General features: G+C 37.5%; 1 protein-coding gene across 3 annotated transcripts in view; it reads right to left on the reverse strand.

The window, feature by feature from the left end:
• usp34 (ubiquitin specific peptidase 34) overlaps positions 1-15,044 on the reverse strand; it is a 76,787-nt gene extending 61,743 nt beyond the window's left edge. For all 3 annotated transcript variants that reach the window (XM_084714667.1, XM_084714666.1, XM_084714665.1), the window contains exons 1-2: positions 14,705-15,044; positions 1,904-1,994 (exon numbers count right to left, since the gene is read on the reverse strand). In XM_084714667.1, coding sequence (XP_084570793.1) covers positions 1,904-1,994; positions 14,705-14,747 — 134 coding nt within the window. In that variant the 5' untranslated portion in view covers positions 14,748-15,044. The remainder of the gene's footprint in view (positions 1-1,903; positions 1,995-14,704) is intronic.
• Between the last annotated feature and the right edge of the window lie 2,276 nt (positions 15,045-17,320).

The following is a 17,320-nucleotide window of genomic DNA, read 5'->3' on the forward strand; positions in this document are numbered from 1 at the left end:
GTCCCAGGCTCCTGAGACAGAGTAGAGATGATAAAACACTAGATGTGACGAGTCATAATGCCTTTCTATTTTTATCTATTATAGGGACTCCACTGATGATGAAGAACATAGCAGCCTTTCCTCAGGTTAGCAAATATGATAATTTTTCTGCAAAAGAATTACTTTAGTTTGAAGCTGGACTTTTTCTGATATTAGTACTTTAACAATTTGAAGCCCATGTTCCTTGGCAATGAGAAAAAGCTGTTCTTTAACGTCATAGACCATAATTTTGTCCACTTTTTTTAAAGTATCGTTTTAAGCACAGTTTAGGCACCAGCATCAGAAAGGATTCAAACGATATGCAACCCTACTGAGTGGTACTGTGATTATGGAGCCACAAATGGCAAAACACCTGCAGCATTTCTAAAACACTGTGATGCTATTTTGGACTTTTTTGTTGTTATTTTGCAACAAATCACAGTCATACAAAAAAGAAAAGAAAATGAAGGAGATAAAAAAAGCACTAGTTTAAACACTCACTGATTACATGTGGACAGCTTAAGCTTTGAGTGAATTAAGTGTTATAAAGGTCAGGAGTCTGTGCAGAAAAGCAGCCATGACGTTAATTTTCTGGACCATTCATGCCATGTGATGCCTCAGACTCAATAAATTCCATGCAGAAATATAATGAGGATTGTTTTTAAGGTTAGAGATGGCTGAGTTTCACCAGATTGTTCTAAATGGTTTTCCCACTTTCTCTGTGAACTACAGCTTTGTGTAAAAATATCTCTGTTGCAAAAAGAGATACTTGACATACTTGACATGTAAGATGACGACACATCAACATGAAGAAGTTAAGTAAATCTGTTTAAAACACTATATCCTCATCTGAGTTTCCTGTCACATCCTGGAGAGAAAACACAGATGTTTTTTCTCATCGTACCTCTTACCCATCACTTAAATCAAAGTACAGGACGGGTCACCAGAAATTTCCTCTTACGTTCAACAATGATGGCAGCATCACACACTTAACACACAAATATAAAGCACAACATGCCCAAGGAAGGAAGGATCGCTTCTTGGTAACATGTAAACAAATGTGTCAGCAGATTTTGAATGTTTAGGTCAGCGACTCTGAGTCTCCTTCATCAAACCAATATGAAAACATTCCAGCTGCATGAATAAAGACACACCAAAAACAAACACTGAACCAAATCATCATTACTCAGAGCCATCATCGTTGTCGTCTGATCGCCTTAACTGGTGAGCTCATTGGAGTATAATGTTTTTTTGGAATGTTTATCTATCCAAGTAAAGATTAGCAGAGGAAGAAAGTTCATCTTAAGCATCACAAGGCTTTAGATTCAATGATTTAATGCCTTGATGCAGGCAGCAGGATCATAGTTGCTGAAAAAGGACATAATGACTCATTAATTTCCACTGACCCGATAATCCCAGCTGGTGAGAAACCAGCATGACTGGAGTTTGTCCTTATTTCCACAGTCCTTCACTGTTTCCTTCACTTTCATCACTTTCAAAATGATTTTACAGCTTTTCTAAAGATCGGGTTTACAGTTTTTTCGGTTTTATAATGTTTTTGAGAGATGGATTAGACAGAGTTGAAGGCGAGGAGGGGTCAAAGAAAACCCTGACCACAACCACTTATACTGATGAAGTCCTGCTGAAGGGATGAGCAGCATTTCTGTTGTGACCGTAGGTTCAAATTTGGCAAAAATCAATCTAAGATTTCCTCCATTTTTCTCAGCAGACCAGCATTTCTGCAAGTGATTATTACAGTTGGGAAGAAACATGAATGATCAAGGAAATCAGCACCATAACTCACTTTTTTTACCCTAATTAAGTGAGCAAATGTCAACCTTATCAGCTGATTCCTATTCAGTATTTCAGAGGAAGCAGCACTGACCTCTGTGTCCAGGAGCTGATGTAGCCCAGCACTCGCAGGGCATGTTCCTTCTTCAGCTGGAAGCCTCCTTCACTGCTGTCTGCATCCGATACTGAGGAGAAACAAGAGAAAACAGCTGTTAGGAGAACAGCTGGATACATCTCACAAATCTGAGGGAAAAAAATCTGGTGTTTGAACTTTTTTAGTTTCCAAAGAAGAGCTGACTAAACTTGGTGGAGGAGATTAGCGCTGCACCTGATGACTACTCTTTAAGCAAATAATCTATTGATTAAAAACATGTTCCACATGAACAGGACGATGCTGCTGCTGCTGCTGCTGCTGCTGCTGCTGCAGCTGCAGGAGGAGAACATGTTGGTCAGTGCTTCACCTCCAGCATTCATATGAAGCAGTTTGTCCTGCTGTGATAAGTCATGTCCAGTTTGTGGGGTTTAAAAAGCAAAACTGTTGTATCTCTGTCTACGATACTCCACACTTAACACGACCACAGCGAGGCTTGTTCTCTGCAGCTTGTGCTCCAGGTGAATCTGTGGTCTGACTGGGCGCAGCAGTTCATAACTACGTGTTGATGCATGAATTGCAAATCAACGCACTTTTGTAATTTATTATGTCAAAGAATCGCCCCACCCCTAGAGAAGACTAAACCATTAACAGGCAGGCTGATATTATCAGCCGATAACAAATAACAGATTTCAGTTTCCTAAATGTGAATATTTTCTGGTTTCTTTACTCCTCTATGACAGTAAACTGAATGTCTTTAGGTTGTGGACAAAATGAGACACTTCAGGACCTCATCTTGTACTTTAGAAAAGAGTGATTGATATTTTTCACCATTCTAACATTTTATGGAGTAAACAAGTGATTGATTAATCGATAAAATAATCAAAAGATTAATCAATGATTAAAATAATTGTTACTTGCAGCCCTAGCTAAATAGCCTGTCTAATTATCATTTAACATAAAAATGACAAGTAAAACTGGATTATGATGGAAGTTTATGAACCCGTCCATCAAAATGACAGACGACGAGGAAGTCAAATACAACCTCTGAGACGGGCTTTAATTTGGAGGCTGCCTGGTTAAATATTGGCACCAGGCCTCAACAACTTCAGTCTAAAGTTACTGTTATTGTATTGGCTTCAAAAGATCCGTATCAGTCACACCCAGTTTAGAGGAATCAAGTGTCTCCGCTGAATCGCTGACCTGAATTTGCTAGCAAAGACAGACCGAACACAAAAACCAGGAACAATAGCGCCCCAATCAACCATCTTGGCCGTGCGCAGAGGAACTTTTCCTCACTGAAACTCAACCAAAACCCTTTCAGCTCAACGTGTGAACAGAAGCTCCTCCGAGGCTTCGGAACCGGGGCTGACTTCCACACTGGTGTTCTGGGATACGGGCCCGGCAGATTTGGCCGCGTTCCCGCACGCCGTGCAGAGGGATGTCGTTTCAATGCTTTGATGATGTTGTCTGGGAGCTGGCACACAGGAGCCGACGTTAAACCCAGTTTATGGCTGCAGCTCGCCGTGGATATAAATACAAAGAGGAGGAGGAGGAGGAGGAGGAGGACACCTGCACTGTGCGATCACACTCCTCGGCTCAGCAGTGACTGTAACGTTCAGCCAGACTGGAGGCGTTTAAATAGAAATGTTCCAGCTGTGACACTATAATAAGTACAGTTAAACTAAAATGTGTTTTTCAAAGCAAACAGCAGCTGACTGCGTACTGAGGGGGGGAGGCAGCAGGAGATCTGGAACACTCAGAGTGACAAAATATGCAAATTAAAAAGTGCTATTTAATTCAAATTAAATATTAACCGAGTGATGGTGCTAGATGAAAATTTAAGGGATCACAAAAGTTAGTAGAATCGATCCTGAGTCTGGAGCAAAGTGGTTAACCAACTGAAAAAAAGAAACACTGTCATCTGTAGAGACTAGAACTGTCACAATACCAAAGTTTCTTAGGTTACCACAACAAAAAGGAAAAGAAAAGTCTTACGCACTCAAAATAGGATAATTTTTTAACAATGCACACGTTTCTTTAACAAAAACAGTAAGTGAACACAAGAGTTTATTTCTTTCTCTCCAGCTTCATAAATGTGAATATTTTTGATTTCTTGACTCATTTTTGGCAGTAAGCTGAATATATTTTTGTTGTGGACAAAATAAGACAGTTGACGATGTCATCTTGAGCTATGGCAAACACTGATAAACATTTTTTTTTTAAATCAAGAAAATAATCAACGGTTTAAAAAAGTTTATTTAGTTATATAAAATTATCAAAAATACCAGTGAAAGTTTACAGTGATATAGAGAAATGCATATGTGACTTGCACCTGGGTTGTTATGCCAATATAGTGCTATTGTATCTGTATATATATATTTTCTTATTAATTTTAGATAACAAGGTTTATTGCTAAGCTGTAAAATATCCTGTCTCTATTACATATATTTGTAAGAAGTGAGGAATTATTACAAAAAATGTGCATTTATGTATATATTCTGTGTATTATATTCTGTATAAAGAACAAGGGCTGATATATATCAGAATTTTTTTAGTCCATAAAATCAGAATTAGCCCTTAAACTTCAGTATCAGATGGGTTCCACACTTGGAACATTTTTTGGTTTGGTACTTTTGATATTATGAAATGTTTTGTGTTGTATTGTTTTTAAACACACAGTATTGAAAAGTATCAACCTCACTGGAGTCACACCCCCAACATGGCAACACAAGTCTGACTGTCCAAAAGCAGTGAGGAGCCTGATTGGTTCTGGCCACAGTTGACATAATATGCACCCCTACACAGACACAGACACAGACACAGACACACACAGACACAGTGTTTGCATCTCAAGGTTGTCATGTTATCAGCACCAACAACAACAACACACTGGCTTCACTGTGACAATGTTTCTACTGACAATAAACAGCAGACACCAACACAGAGGACAGGCACAATGAGACAGAGACATTTCTTAATCAGTTATATGATATATAAATTAAGCCCAAACCCAAAACTTTAGACAACAAAAGGACCTAAAACATGATAATTTGTCGGGACCTGCCAGGAAACAAGCTGAACGAGTGTTGTCATGAGTCGCACATCATTATTTCTGTTGAATATAACAGTGGATTTAAATACAATAGCCCAGGAATCACTGTCAGACTTGATTATATGGTAACACAAACGCCAAAGTCAACAAAAAGAAGCACAGTCAAGGTTTTCCTGCCTGTTTAACTCAAAGGTGGGAAACCTTTGTATTACTGGCTGCCACCTCTGCTGAACATTCAGACAAATGATGATTAAAAAATGTTACCAAATCAGTCTCATGTAGCACACCTGTTTTGATTGCTAATAAATAATGATTATTTTACTTTACATTAATATTCAAACGGAAATTAATTACAGTTATTGCAATAGCTTGTGATCCAGTGACTCCAAATCAATACCAAGCATTATCAATACGCTGGACAAACAAGGCGCACCTTTGTTTTTTCAATTCGATTTTAGTGCTTCTTCTGTTTTCAAAATTCAAAACTGTTCACTGGTCACATTCCCTCATCATTCTTCACCTTTCCATCAGGCTCTGTGCCTTCTGTTTAATCAAAAAGATAAACAAATAAAAAAAATTTAAAAACTGCACAATCTGTGACAGAGTGTTTTTGTGTTCCTCCTCTGCTGAAATAAAAAGTGTCATTTGTCAGAATCTTTGGTTTTTATCTTTTTGTTTAGGGCTGCACAATTTATAGAAATGTTATTGAAATCACAATATGGCTTTCTGCAATTTTCGAAGGCAAAGCGCGAGTCAAAAAACATCTGAGTTGTTGTGAACGATGTGAGGCAGAGCTGACCTGGTCTACAAATTTGATTCTACAAATGACTTGTTTTTTAAAAAAAAGCATGTTTTTCAGTCAAAATAAGAATAATGATGTAAAAACAATCATGACCTTAATATCACAAATCATATCGCAGTTGCAGTATCTGTCAAAGTAACTGCGATTACAGGGCGGCCCTGTAGCTCAGTTGGTAGAGCGTCCGCCTCATGTTGGGACGCTGTTGGTCCTCTGCAGCGGCCGCAGGTTCGACTCCCGCCTGCAGCCCCCTGCTGCGTGTCATCACCCCTCTCTTCACCCTATTTCCTGTCTGCTCTTCAGCTGTCCTATCATAATAAAGTCAAAAAAGCCCAAAAACATAACTGCAATTAGATTGTTTTCAAAATCCTCCAGCCCTTCTTTTGATCCATCTTGGTGTAAACTTTAAATCCCCATGAACACTTTCATCTGTCAAACTTTGATTTTGTCATTTAAGCGACGCCCATGCCACGTTCTCCAGCGTTTGCCACCTTTGTCTCAAAAACATCCAAGAAAAACCATGAAAGTTTTTGTTTCAGTTTGGCCGTAAATTATTTTTTTAAATCAACCTAAAAACTGTATGAAAATGTTTGACAGACATCATTTTCATCGTTCATTGCTGCATGTTCCCGTCTCAATGGGAGCTTCTGTTAAATACGGAGAGGTGTTTCTGCAGGATGCTGCTGTGTTATTACACAGAAACATTCTGGTCAACAAAAGTAGGTCAGGGTCAGCTGTTCTCAGTCTTGGCTGTTTAGATGTACAGTATGTTAGTGTGAGTCTGTTGCTGGGAAATGGATTAAACTGCATGAAAAGGTTAATCATAATCTCTGGTTGATGTCGCAGCTGATTTTGTGTGAATAAAGCTCTCTGTTGGTCTGGTCTGGTCCGCTGAGGTGCTTTTATTTTGGAGAGGTTCACAGTCCAAAACGTGTTCCCATCTATCACTTCACCAAAATGTTTTAACAAAATAAACATTATTTGTCTTAGATTTCCTCTCAAGTTGTGAAATATTTTGTGTTTTACAGAAATCATATCATCGCTCTACAGAGTAAAATCTTTTAAATTAGAGATCCTCCAGATCTGTACATCCAATAGGAAGATCTGGTTATTTCATGAATTTTATACCTTATCTGAATTTAGTTTTTGTATTTGGGAACTTTGTTATGACCATAATTGGCCTGAGCAATAAAACATCATCAAATGCAATAAGAAAGTAGTTTGATAAAATGTTTGATAGTTTCACTTGAAGGCATCATGAAACAAACAACAGCGTGAGAGATACGTCAGACCACAAGCAAATAAAAGACAAAAGACTGATAACAAATATCTGCAGACTAAAACAGCAACTATTAATGGATTATTAGTTAATTATTAAATGAATCACCAACTATTTGGATAATCGATTAATCTGAGTATTTTTTTTAAAGAAAAAAGTCCAAATTCTCTGATTTCAGCTTCTTAAATGTGAATATTTTCTGGTTTCTTTACTCCTCTCCTATAGTAAACTGAATATCTGATGGACATTTTTCAGATATTTATAGGCAAACTATTAATCCAAAAGTAAACGACCAATCAATCGACTCTGAAAATAATCATTAGTTGCAGTCCGACTGCAGACACATCTGCGGCAATGAAACCATGTTAGCAGCACTGCTAGTTTTGGGAACGTGGTGAAAAAGTCAGTCTGGAACACAGTGCTTTAACTCTCATGCTGTCTGCTGTAAACCTTTGCCTAAATGTCCTCCAGCACCTTTTTCTTTTATAAATGTTGACATATTTCTCCTGTCATCATAAACGACAGAAAATCTAACCTAAAACTGTTACTGACTAGCTAATGTATAGAATAATACATCTGAATGACGTCACTTCGCAATAAAAACTCCATCTAAAACATGTTACTGGCTAAGGTAATCATGTATATTAGATTGTAATGTGCATGAAACAATAGAATTATACATGACTTCTCTTTGTTTTGATATCAGCTGCCTTGCTCTTTAAATACTGACATCAGCAACTGAAAAACCTGCATCGACCGACCGCAGTGTTGCCAGATGCAAAATACAGTAATATTGTACTGCGACTTTAAAATGATCATATTTCAACATAAATACAGAAACAACCTGGGACACCACATTACAGGAAGGCTCCATCATTTGAGTAAATATGGCAACAGTTTATCACTTTACACAGAATCGATCACAGCTCATCACACAATCACTTCTTCTGTTGTTACCCGCCAAAATAAAAGCCCCAGGCTGTGTCACTGCTGTACAAGCTGCTTGATTACTGTGGTGCCGATGTGATTGGTTGCCCTCAAACAAAGTTTTGTTGCAGGTTTATGGAAAAGTCCAAATTATTGTACATTTTTACTTTTTTGGAATTGTTGATCATGCATCTTACAGATGTTAAAATTATGTACAAATATGGTAATTATTGTGCATCACTTATTTAAAGCCTTCACTGTCTGAGTTGTATTATTCTGCATGTTTTTGTTACAGAAACTAAACTCACTTATTTTAGTTTGTGGGTTAAGGCTCTTTAAATGGGGGAGAAAATCTTAATTTAGCCTACATGATGCACTCTCTGACCCTGGTGATAGGCTCACATTGCACATAAACTGTTTGACACAAATATATCACAGGTCTGCATTGATTATGTTCATTAGAATTCATCTCTCAATTGCCACTTCAATTAGAAAAATCAAAAAAAAAAAAAAGAAAAACACTAAAAATGTTCCTCAGAATTTCCACTGAAGGTGACATCTTCAACTTGTTTGTTTTGTCTGACAAACAGCCCTCAACTCAATAATACTGGCTTTACACACCTAAAACAGAGAGGAAGCAAATCCTCACATTTCTGGAAACCACGCGGGTCAGTCCAGTGTTGGGAAACACCAGCTGAACACGGCTCCCTGTTGTAAAAGGGGATTCTGCCTCTTACATGCACACACAGACACATGCTGCTGCAGCAAATCTAAGGTCACAGGTCACCTACAGACCGAACACATGGACCTGCCAGTCTTGTAGACAGAGCTGTCACAGCTGACAGTCCCCTGCCGTGAACCCCCATCACAGCCCTCCACAACACCACTTTGTATCAGAGAAGTTGTAAAACACCCAGCAGACCTCATCCGGACACAAAAAACACAGAAACATAACCAGTTCTCACCGGGTTCCACCAATTTCACTGCTCAACTGGTGAAAAAGCACATCTGCAGCAGATTTTCTGGCTTGTAAATTGAGTCAGAGTCAAGCCACAGTACAGACAGATGAAATCATGTGTAGTGGTGTTGAACCAAAGCATTTTTTGGCACCACCCAAAATCCGTCCTGAGTCTCAAAACCATTCAGGAACTGAAGGCTAGGACTGAATGCTTGGTCATAATTTAACTCTTGATCGGACAGTTCCTGATTCAGATCACCTTCTTCCAGTTTCAGACAACACTAAACGTTTGTGAACTTCAGTTTCTTCATTGCTTTGCAGAATGAAAGAGCAAAACTTGTGCACACCTGTAGACAGACAGGTGCATTGGAGAAGATTCAACAAACAAAAAGCAAAAAGACTCCTGGACACTTCTCATTTCTTCTGCACTTAAAAAGTCAAGATTTTATTATGTCGGTGCAATGACCTTCATGAGGTTAATTTTACAAAACTCAAGGAGAGACTGTTTAAATCGATGGAGTAACCCACGTTGACCAATCAGGTAACACTACAAGCTGACATCATTCATTAATTCATAGAAAAATCTGAAAACTATTTAGACAAATCGGGCTACATGCCACAATTACATCATTAAATGAAATCATTCATAGAAATATGCAGCTTAAATAAATCATGGTACAATATTTGATATAATTTTTTTTGCACATGATTTCATGTATATTTTTCTGCTGATGACACTGTGATTTATTTAAGTAGCATGTTTCTGTGAATGATTTAACTGAGTGATATAATCGTGTAGTTTGACCTGATTGGTCTAAATAGTTTTCAGATTTTTCTATGAGTGATGTCAGCTTATAGCCTGACCAGACATGTAAGGCTGAAATTATATTGAAATCGCGATATGGTCTACTGCAATTATCGAATTGCATGATGCACAATATTTGTTAAAGGTGAAGTCAAAAAAACATTTTCACTCAAACACTGTGGTGCTGCAGAGGTGTCCTGACCAACACATCATTCTCTAGACTTCAGAAAACACCTTTGTTTTGCACAGATCCCTGAAAAAATAAGACACCATAAGCATTTTAATGTGTTTTTCCAATGAAAAAGAGAATAATGATGTAAAAATGACCTTTTCCTCCTGTTGAAATAATTGCAATTAGATATTTCTTCAAAATTGTTCAGCCCTACTACAGATTGGTCAACGTAGATTACTCCACCTATTTAAACCTCTCACTCCTTGTGTTTTGTAAAATTAACCTGATGAAAACATTATTAATAAAATCTTCAATTTGTAAATGCATAAGACACTGTGCAGGAATCTTTTGCTTTTCATTTGCTTTATAGAAAAAAACTATCAAATTACAGCACTGATAAAAGTATTCTTCTGGTCGGGTATTGTATCAGAAATTCTTGAGCTGCAGGGACGAGGTGCGAGACACACTTTGTGCTATTCATTTTATCACCAAAACTACCTCAGTTTTCCACAGAACAGCCTCTGACATACTCAAGAACACAGGTGAAAATGAAAGCTATTGTTTGACTTTTACCATGCAACACATGGTACGTGATAAACATCAACCAGACAAGCTAACCTGGAGTTTCCCGAAATAAACACGTTCTCTTCCACACGATGATCTCAGAAAACATTCCTCTGGTCACTGAAGTGTCCTTATTTTTTTTTCTTCTTCCATACACTGCCCTCACCTGTACAGACCACACATTTTAGAAATGCACAAAGCTGAATCTGAACCTGTCACAAGAACAGCTTAGTGACCAATCATATGACAGCCAAACACTGATAACAGAACGTGGAAGAAGACGAGAACTTCAGCAACACTGAATTCCAGCAGGTAATTCAAGCGAGACATTAAAAAAAAACACTGGAAAGTTAGTCAAACTGTAATCTCTGTAAAATAAATTAACAGCTTGTTCAAAATTAACTATATGGCCAAAGATAGAAAGACTACTGTGTTCACGTCTGGTCCGGGGTTCCCCTCAGTTCCAATGAGGGGAATGCTCAATGCCACACAATATTTTATACAATGGTGTGCTTCCAACTTTGTGTCAACAGTCCACGTTTGTCCCTTTCCTGCTCCAACATGACAACGTCCCTGTGCACAAAGCCAGGCCCTTAAAGAAACGGTTCTCCCAGTTCTAGTGTGGAAAAACCAGATTGGCCTGCACGGAGCCCGCAGCTCAACCTCGTCCAACACCTCTGAGATGAACTGGAACGGCAGCTTCTAGCCGAGCCGACATCGGTGGCCGATTTCACTAATAACCTATTCAGTCCAACACGCTGCCTGGCCTCTGTGAGCAGCCGCCTCTATTAAGAACAGAAAATTAATGATACTGACCTTTAAACGTCATTTAACAGACTCCCTAACAAAAGGGAGACAAAAAGAGAAACAGCCAAACAGAAAGTGTGCACATTTATTTGGGTATAATGTAATGTACAACTGTAATTTTTTACTGTTGATGAATGTGTTGATTAATTGATTAGTTGTTTGGTGAATAATATCAATCAGTATTTACCAAAGACCAAGACAATGTCCTCAAATGTCTTGTTTTATTCATAACCAAAGGATTATCAGTTTACCATCAGAGAGGAGTAAAGAAAAATACTCATATTTAAGAAGATGGAATATGAGAATTTTAAACAAAATTACTCAAATTGATTATCAAAATAGTAAGCAATTAATATAATAGTTGACGAATAATCAATTTATCATTCCTGCTCTAAACCAGATGTGGAATCTGACTGTGGTTTCATGTAAAAAGGTCAAATTCAGGTTTAACATATGTCAGCAGAACCACGCCATGCATGTCTCCTGGGTCTTGTGGCAGAAGAATGGGACACAAATCCCTGCAGCCAAACTCAAAAATTTTGTGGAAAGTCTTCCCAGAAGTCAGGAGGCTGTTACGACAGCAGAATAAAGCCCATGGTTTTTGAAATGACATGTTCAGTTTTCACACACGTCTCTGATGTTTGGGTGTCCACATATTTTTAGCCGTGTAGCGTACAATGAGGATGGCATTCCTTTCCAGAAACAGGTGGCCACAACTCACTCTCACAACTGGACTTCAATATTTGTACACACACACACACACACACACACACACACACACACACACACACACACACACACACACACACACACACACACAAACACACACACACTCCCAAAGTGTTCATCCTAACAACAACATATCGGCTTGTGAGAAAGAAATTACCCTGATTTCTTGGACCTTCTGAAAAGTCTGAATTAATGAGCCCATTTCCACAGGCTGTATTTTTGTGTCTGCTGCTTGGGTAGACTATATTTTACATACAAATTACATGAATAATATCTATAAATCCATAATGTAATTTAAATCATTCATTCAGACTCAAATCCTACCAAAGAATAACTCCAGATCAGCACATACAGACATGGACATGGGACACACGCAGAGGAAATAAAGACTCAAACCAGACATGCCATGCTCAGGCAGGGAGGAAGAGAGGAGGAAAAAGGATAGAAAAAAACAAAAAAAACAAAAAAAAAACAAAGCAACAGTTTAGTTTTGTGTGTCAGAGAACTGGTCTACAGGTTCACTGAGCTATATTTTACTCACAATAGTCTTCTCTATCTAATACAGGGCCATTTTAGGACCCACAGTACCAGTAAGTTTGGACACATCTACTCATTCAATGTATTTTCTTTATTCTTGTTATTTTTCTCTATTGTAGATTAATACTAGACATATCCAAACTGTGAAATGTGAAATTCTTTGGAATTACCTAGTAAGCAAAAAAAGTAAAAACAAGGCAACATATGTTTTTGCATTTTGTGAATCTAAAACATAAAAGACTCACACACTGTCTTCTGCAGCTGCAATCAAAGAGTTAATAACATTGGTTATTAAACCTTCGACTGCAAGTGCAGAGAAAAGCGTGCAAAAGTCTTTTTGTTTTTATTGTCAACCAATGGTCTCCTACAATCTGCAGGTGTGCAAAAATGTTTTCCTCTGATGTTTTAGATTCTCCAAAGTAGTCACCTTTGCTCTAATAACAGCTTTGCACTCTGTCTGTATAACCTGAACCAATTATACAAATGATAAAATACAGTGAAGAAGATGTGTCCAAATTTTTCGCTGGTACTGTAGATCACAGAACTATTTAGGAAAAACTGTTTTCAGTGCTGACACACTAATACATTTAAGAATTGTGGTTGTCAGAAGGGTTCATTTTTCTGTACCAGCACTGTGTGCAGACATGTAATATAAATATTTTTTTTAAATATCCTATTTTGTGTTCGTTGAACTTTTTTTTCTTTGTGCAGTGGTATCACAAATTGTTTTTGCATACTGGCATTGTATCAAACTTTAAAATTCTGGTACTGTGACAATACTATTGGCAATAACAATATAATAACAACAGAAGTTGCGTTGGATTTAAAAGCAGTGTATATGGTTCTGCAGAGGTATATTTTGAGTTCTTGTATGTGACTGGTTTTATTAGCTATTTGCATGATTTTGGTCTGGTTTTAACCTGTCATTTGGCTGGATTTGTCACACACACCTGGCAACCCTGCTGTCAGGTGCAAAACTGTGCCTGTTAAAGTGGATTCCTACAGATCCTGCAGGAGGAGCTTTTCATGCACACACAAGTTCATGCAGCACAATAGGCTGGACATACACAGCAAAACTACAAATAAAACGATAATGACTGCATAGTAAAACAGTAACACAACACAAAAAGGTTTTGTTCTGTGTCTTACAGACACCCCTGAAGTGCAGCAAGGCCTGGTTAGCACGCCTGGACTAACGGCTAACTTCAAGCTATAAATGCAACCTTGTATTTACGTTTTCTGGCTGAAGTTGACGTTAGCCCTGTATGGGAATCGGGATCGGGAATCGTGGCAAGACTAGAAATAACTGTAGCACCAAAACAAGCAAGGAATAAGACAACTGTGCACAAGACATCGGCCGATAAAAAACACTCAAGCTATCGAGGATTAACGATGTGCCAAAATATGCGCCTCGTTGCAGCCATTAATTTTTGGAGCTAGCTTAGTCGCCGCTAGCTTAGACTACTTTACCATTTAACAGACTCGCCAAAACACACTTAGTGAATTTACATCATTATCTTCGTGTCAGCATTAACCGCGAGCGTATTATTGACAGTTAACAGGCCATTTTGAAGTGTGAATGTGACCATCCGCAAAACAATGGGTGGCAGCGGAGTGGACAGCTAGCAGACTGACCTGACAAACACATCAAACAAAGTCAGGCTGCTCGCTAGCTCCACTAGCTAACTTAGCTAACTTCCAAATCCGTGCAAAAGCCGCGTTTTTAGTACCAGCAGCATCGTTCAAAATCGCTTACGTGCACTGTGTTCAACAGTGCTAACGTGTTTTAAGTCATGGCTGTAATGTCACATTGAAAAATGATCGAGATGATCTGATTTAGAGTCGACTTAGGAGCTAGCTTGTGTGAGTTGTGTGAGGAGTGTTTGACAGACAGGCCCGAAACTGACTGCCAGTTTGGAAGGGAAAATGGACATTTGCATTCATATCAAACCGACACAATCCGACACGGAGACACAACTGTCACAACATGCAGAAACAATGTCATTACTTCCACTGTCTCATCGCTGCAAAGTCTGACCGAAAGGGCGAACCAGCCAAGAAAACACACAAAGTTATATTAAGCTAGCCTCCTAGCTAACATGGACAGCCATGCTAACATCAAGTAGCTGCTTCACAATCGTCTCGTGTAAATAAAATGACTTGTTTACTTACTTTCATTTAATACCTCCACCAGCTCGGCGCAGTTTTCACACATTGTTCATGAAGAGGCCAACTGAGTGCACCTACTCAAACCATTGCACTGGAAACTGTTGTTGGCTGGCAGTTGGTTGTTTTTAGGGTAAAAAAAAGGCCCAGTGGAGGGAGTGATTGGTGAAGGTTATTCCACTAAATGAAACCAGGGGAAACAAAAAGGTGTAGAACGTGATTTGCATCCAAGCGAAGTTGATGTACACCAAAAGTTAAGAGGCACTGGAAGGTAGAAATCGAGTCAGTCTCCAATCTGAGCGTTACTTGAGAGAGCAGACACAGCAGCCATGTTGAAAAAGGAGGGGGGGGCGATTCACAGTGCAGAGACCTCGGCACTTTCCGGCCTGTCTCCTTCGCCCGTTCGGTTTTCTTCGGAACTCTCGCGATATCTTCCGAATGAAGTAATGTTTACAACCTTTTAATACCATCTCAAGGACAACTGAGGTGTAAAATGAGCTAAATCGCAGGTCTTGATTTTTTTTCTCAGCCAAGGACCCTTCACAAGACAGAAAATATACCGAGGACCCTCCTCATGTGTGGCCCTTGGAATAATTTAATTAGGTTGCAACTTTTTTTTTCACTTTATCACTGACAGATAACAACATATAAATAATTTTAAGTAATAAAAAGAGGGAAAAAAGTTCCAGGAATTTAGTTATAACCTAAAAACTAAAGCACATTAAAATATAACATTTAGTAAAGCATTTTGATTCGGTAAAAATTAAATAGTACATATGGGTGAAAAAAATAAAGAAATAAAATTAATGAATGAAGGGCTGAGACCAATAAATTAATGTAAAGAGTAAAACATGTATGTTCAAATATTCTGGGGTCTTTGTTTTGACGAGCTAATTGTAATAATATAGTTGATAAGTAATTTGGTTTTCTATTTCATTTTATGTATGTGAACTCAGCACAAAAAATACACACATTTAGATTAAAAATAAATTACAATATCACTACCAAAAAGCACAACTACTACTTTAACTATGAGAGGAAAAAAACATGAGAAAAATATAAGAAAGATATTAGACATGTATTAAAATATTTGCATTATGCTGCACTGCAAAATACCCATAATATATAAGGTACCACACACACACACACACACACACACACACACACACACACACACACATCAAGAGTGTTTGTTTCACTCTTAGTGCATACATAAAATAAATGTGGATTCTGATTGTTTTAAATAATATACCTTTTCTTAAATTAAAAAATATATAACGTAAATAGAAAATCTAATATAAACCTTATAAAAGCATAAGAACAATAATAGGCCTAGACTGGGACTCATAATTATCAGAAAATGTGCTTTAAGTATCAAAAGTGAAATTACGCATTATGCAGAGTGCTTCATTTCACAGTGTTATAGGCTAATATTATGGGAAAAGATAGTAATATAATATATAAACATTAATAAATGATAGTATATTACCATATATTACCATAAAATATAAGGATTTAATGTGTCAGTTCATCAGTGTGGAGCCAGATAGTTAATTTTTTAAGTGTAAAAAGTAACAGTAACCATCAAACTTAGTTACTTTCCACCTCTGTGAAATGACCTCAATGCAACAACAACAAAAAAAAAAATTAGAAATAAAGTATTAATCCTATAATAATTTTAAATGTTAATATTTGTATGTTGTGTGATATGTGTAAGAATTTTATTTTCATTTTCTGTTTTTTATTTGCCATAATTCCACACAATGCTTTCAAACATTTATGCACATATCTGCATAAACCTGTGCAGCAGCTCCATTTAATTAAATAAGTATTGTATTTTTCTTACTGTTATTGTCAGCTTTCTATTTGTGCTATTTAGTCTTGCAGCACTTGCTTTAATATTTATATTTTTCATACTGTTTGTTGTTACCACGTTAAATTCATTGTATGTGAAAACATTTTTGGTGATAAAACTGATTCTGATACCAAAAATAGATTTAAATGTGAAACAGTTGCAACTTCAAAATCATGTAATGAGGTTTACAGGCTTGTTTTTATGTATTCTAAATGCCTTTTGACAGGGATACCTTAAATATCTTATTTACAGCACCTGTTTACGTTTCCTCTTATTTAATAAATATTATATTACTTTAAACTGAGTGGTTAGATCTCTTATTATCCAAATACAGCCTCTTATGTCACAGGAAAAGGTGAATTAAAACATTTTCTAATTAGACACACGTCATAACCCTCTCATGAAAAACAGTGTTGTTTGTGTGTGAATGAAGTTTCTCTCCTTGGAACTAAATGTGGTATAAAATTCCCAGCAGGCCTGTAAACAACTCCAGACCCATTTAATGTCACAACCGGTGTCTCACAGTGTCTCTTAGAGTCCAGATTAACAGAACAGAACATTAGACAAGTTGTTTTATTAAACTGAGCAACAACTTACTTTATGCCACTTCAAACACTTTTTTACATTTAATTACATTTTTTCACACCAATGATAATACCATTGATTGGGTTTTGATTTGTAACATTACCAGATCATTGGGTTTATTCCCTGAGAACCGTCATTTATATTCTCCAGTTCCTCTTTAAGAACACAGTCTGTTGTATAAA

The sequence above is a fragment of the Lutjanus erythropterus genome, chromosome 3 (genome assembly GCF_056507025.1).
Source record: "Lutjanus erythropterus isolate fLutEry1 chromosome 3, fLutEry1.hap2, whole genome shotgun sequence".
Classification (NCBI taxonomy): domain Eukaryota; kingdom Metazoa; phylum Chordata; class Actinopteri; order Lutjaniformes; family Lutjanidae; genus Lutjanus; species Lutjanus erythropterus.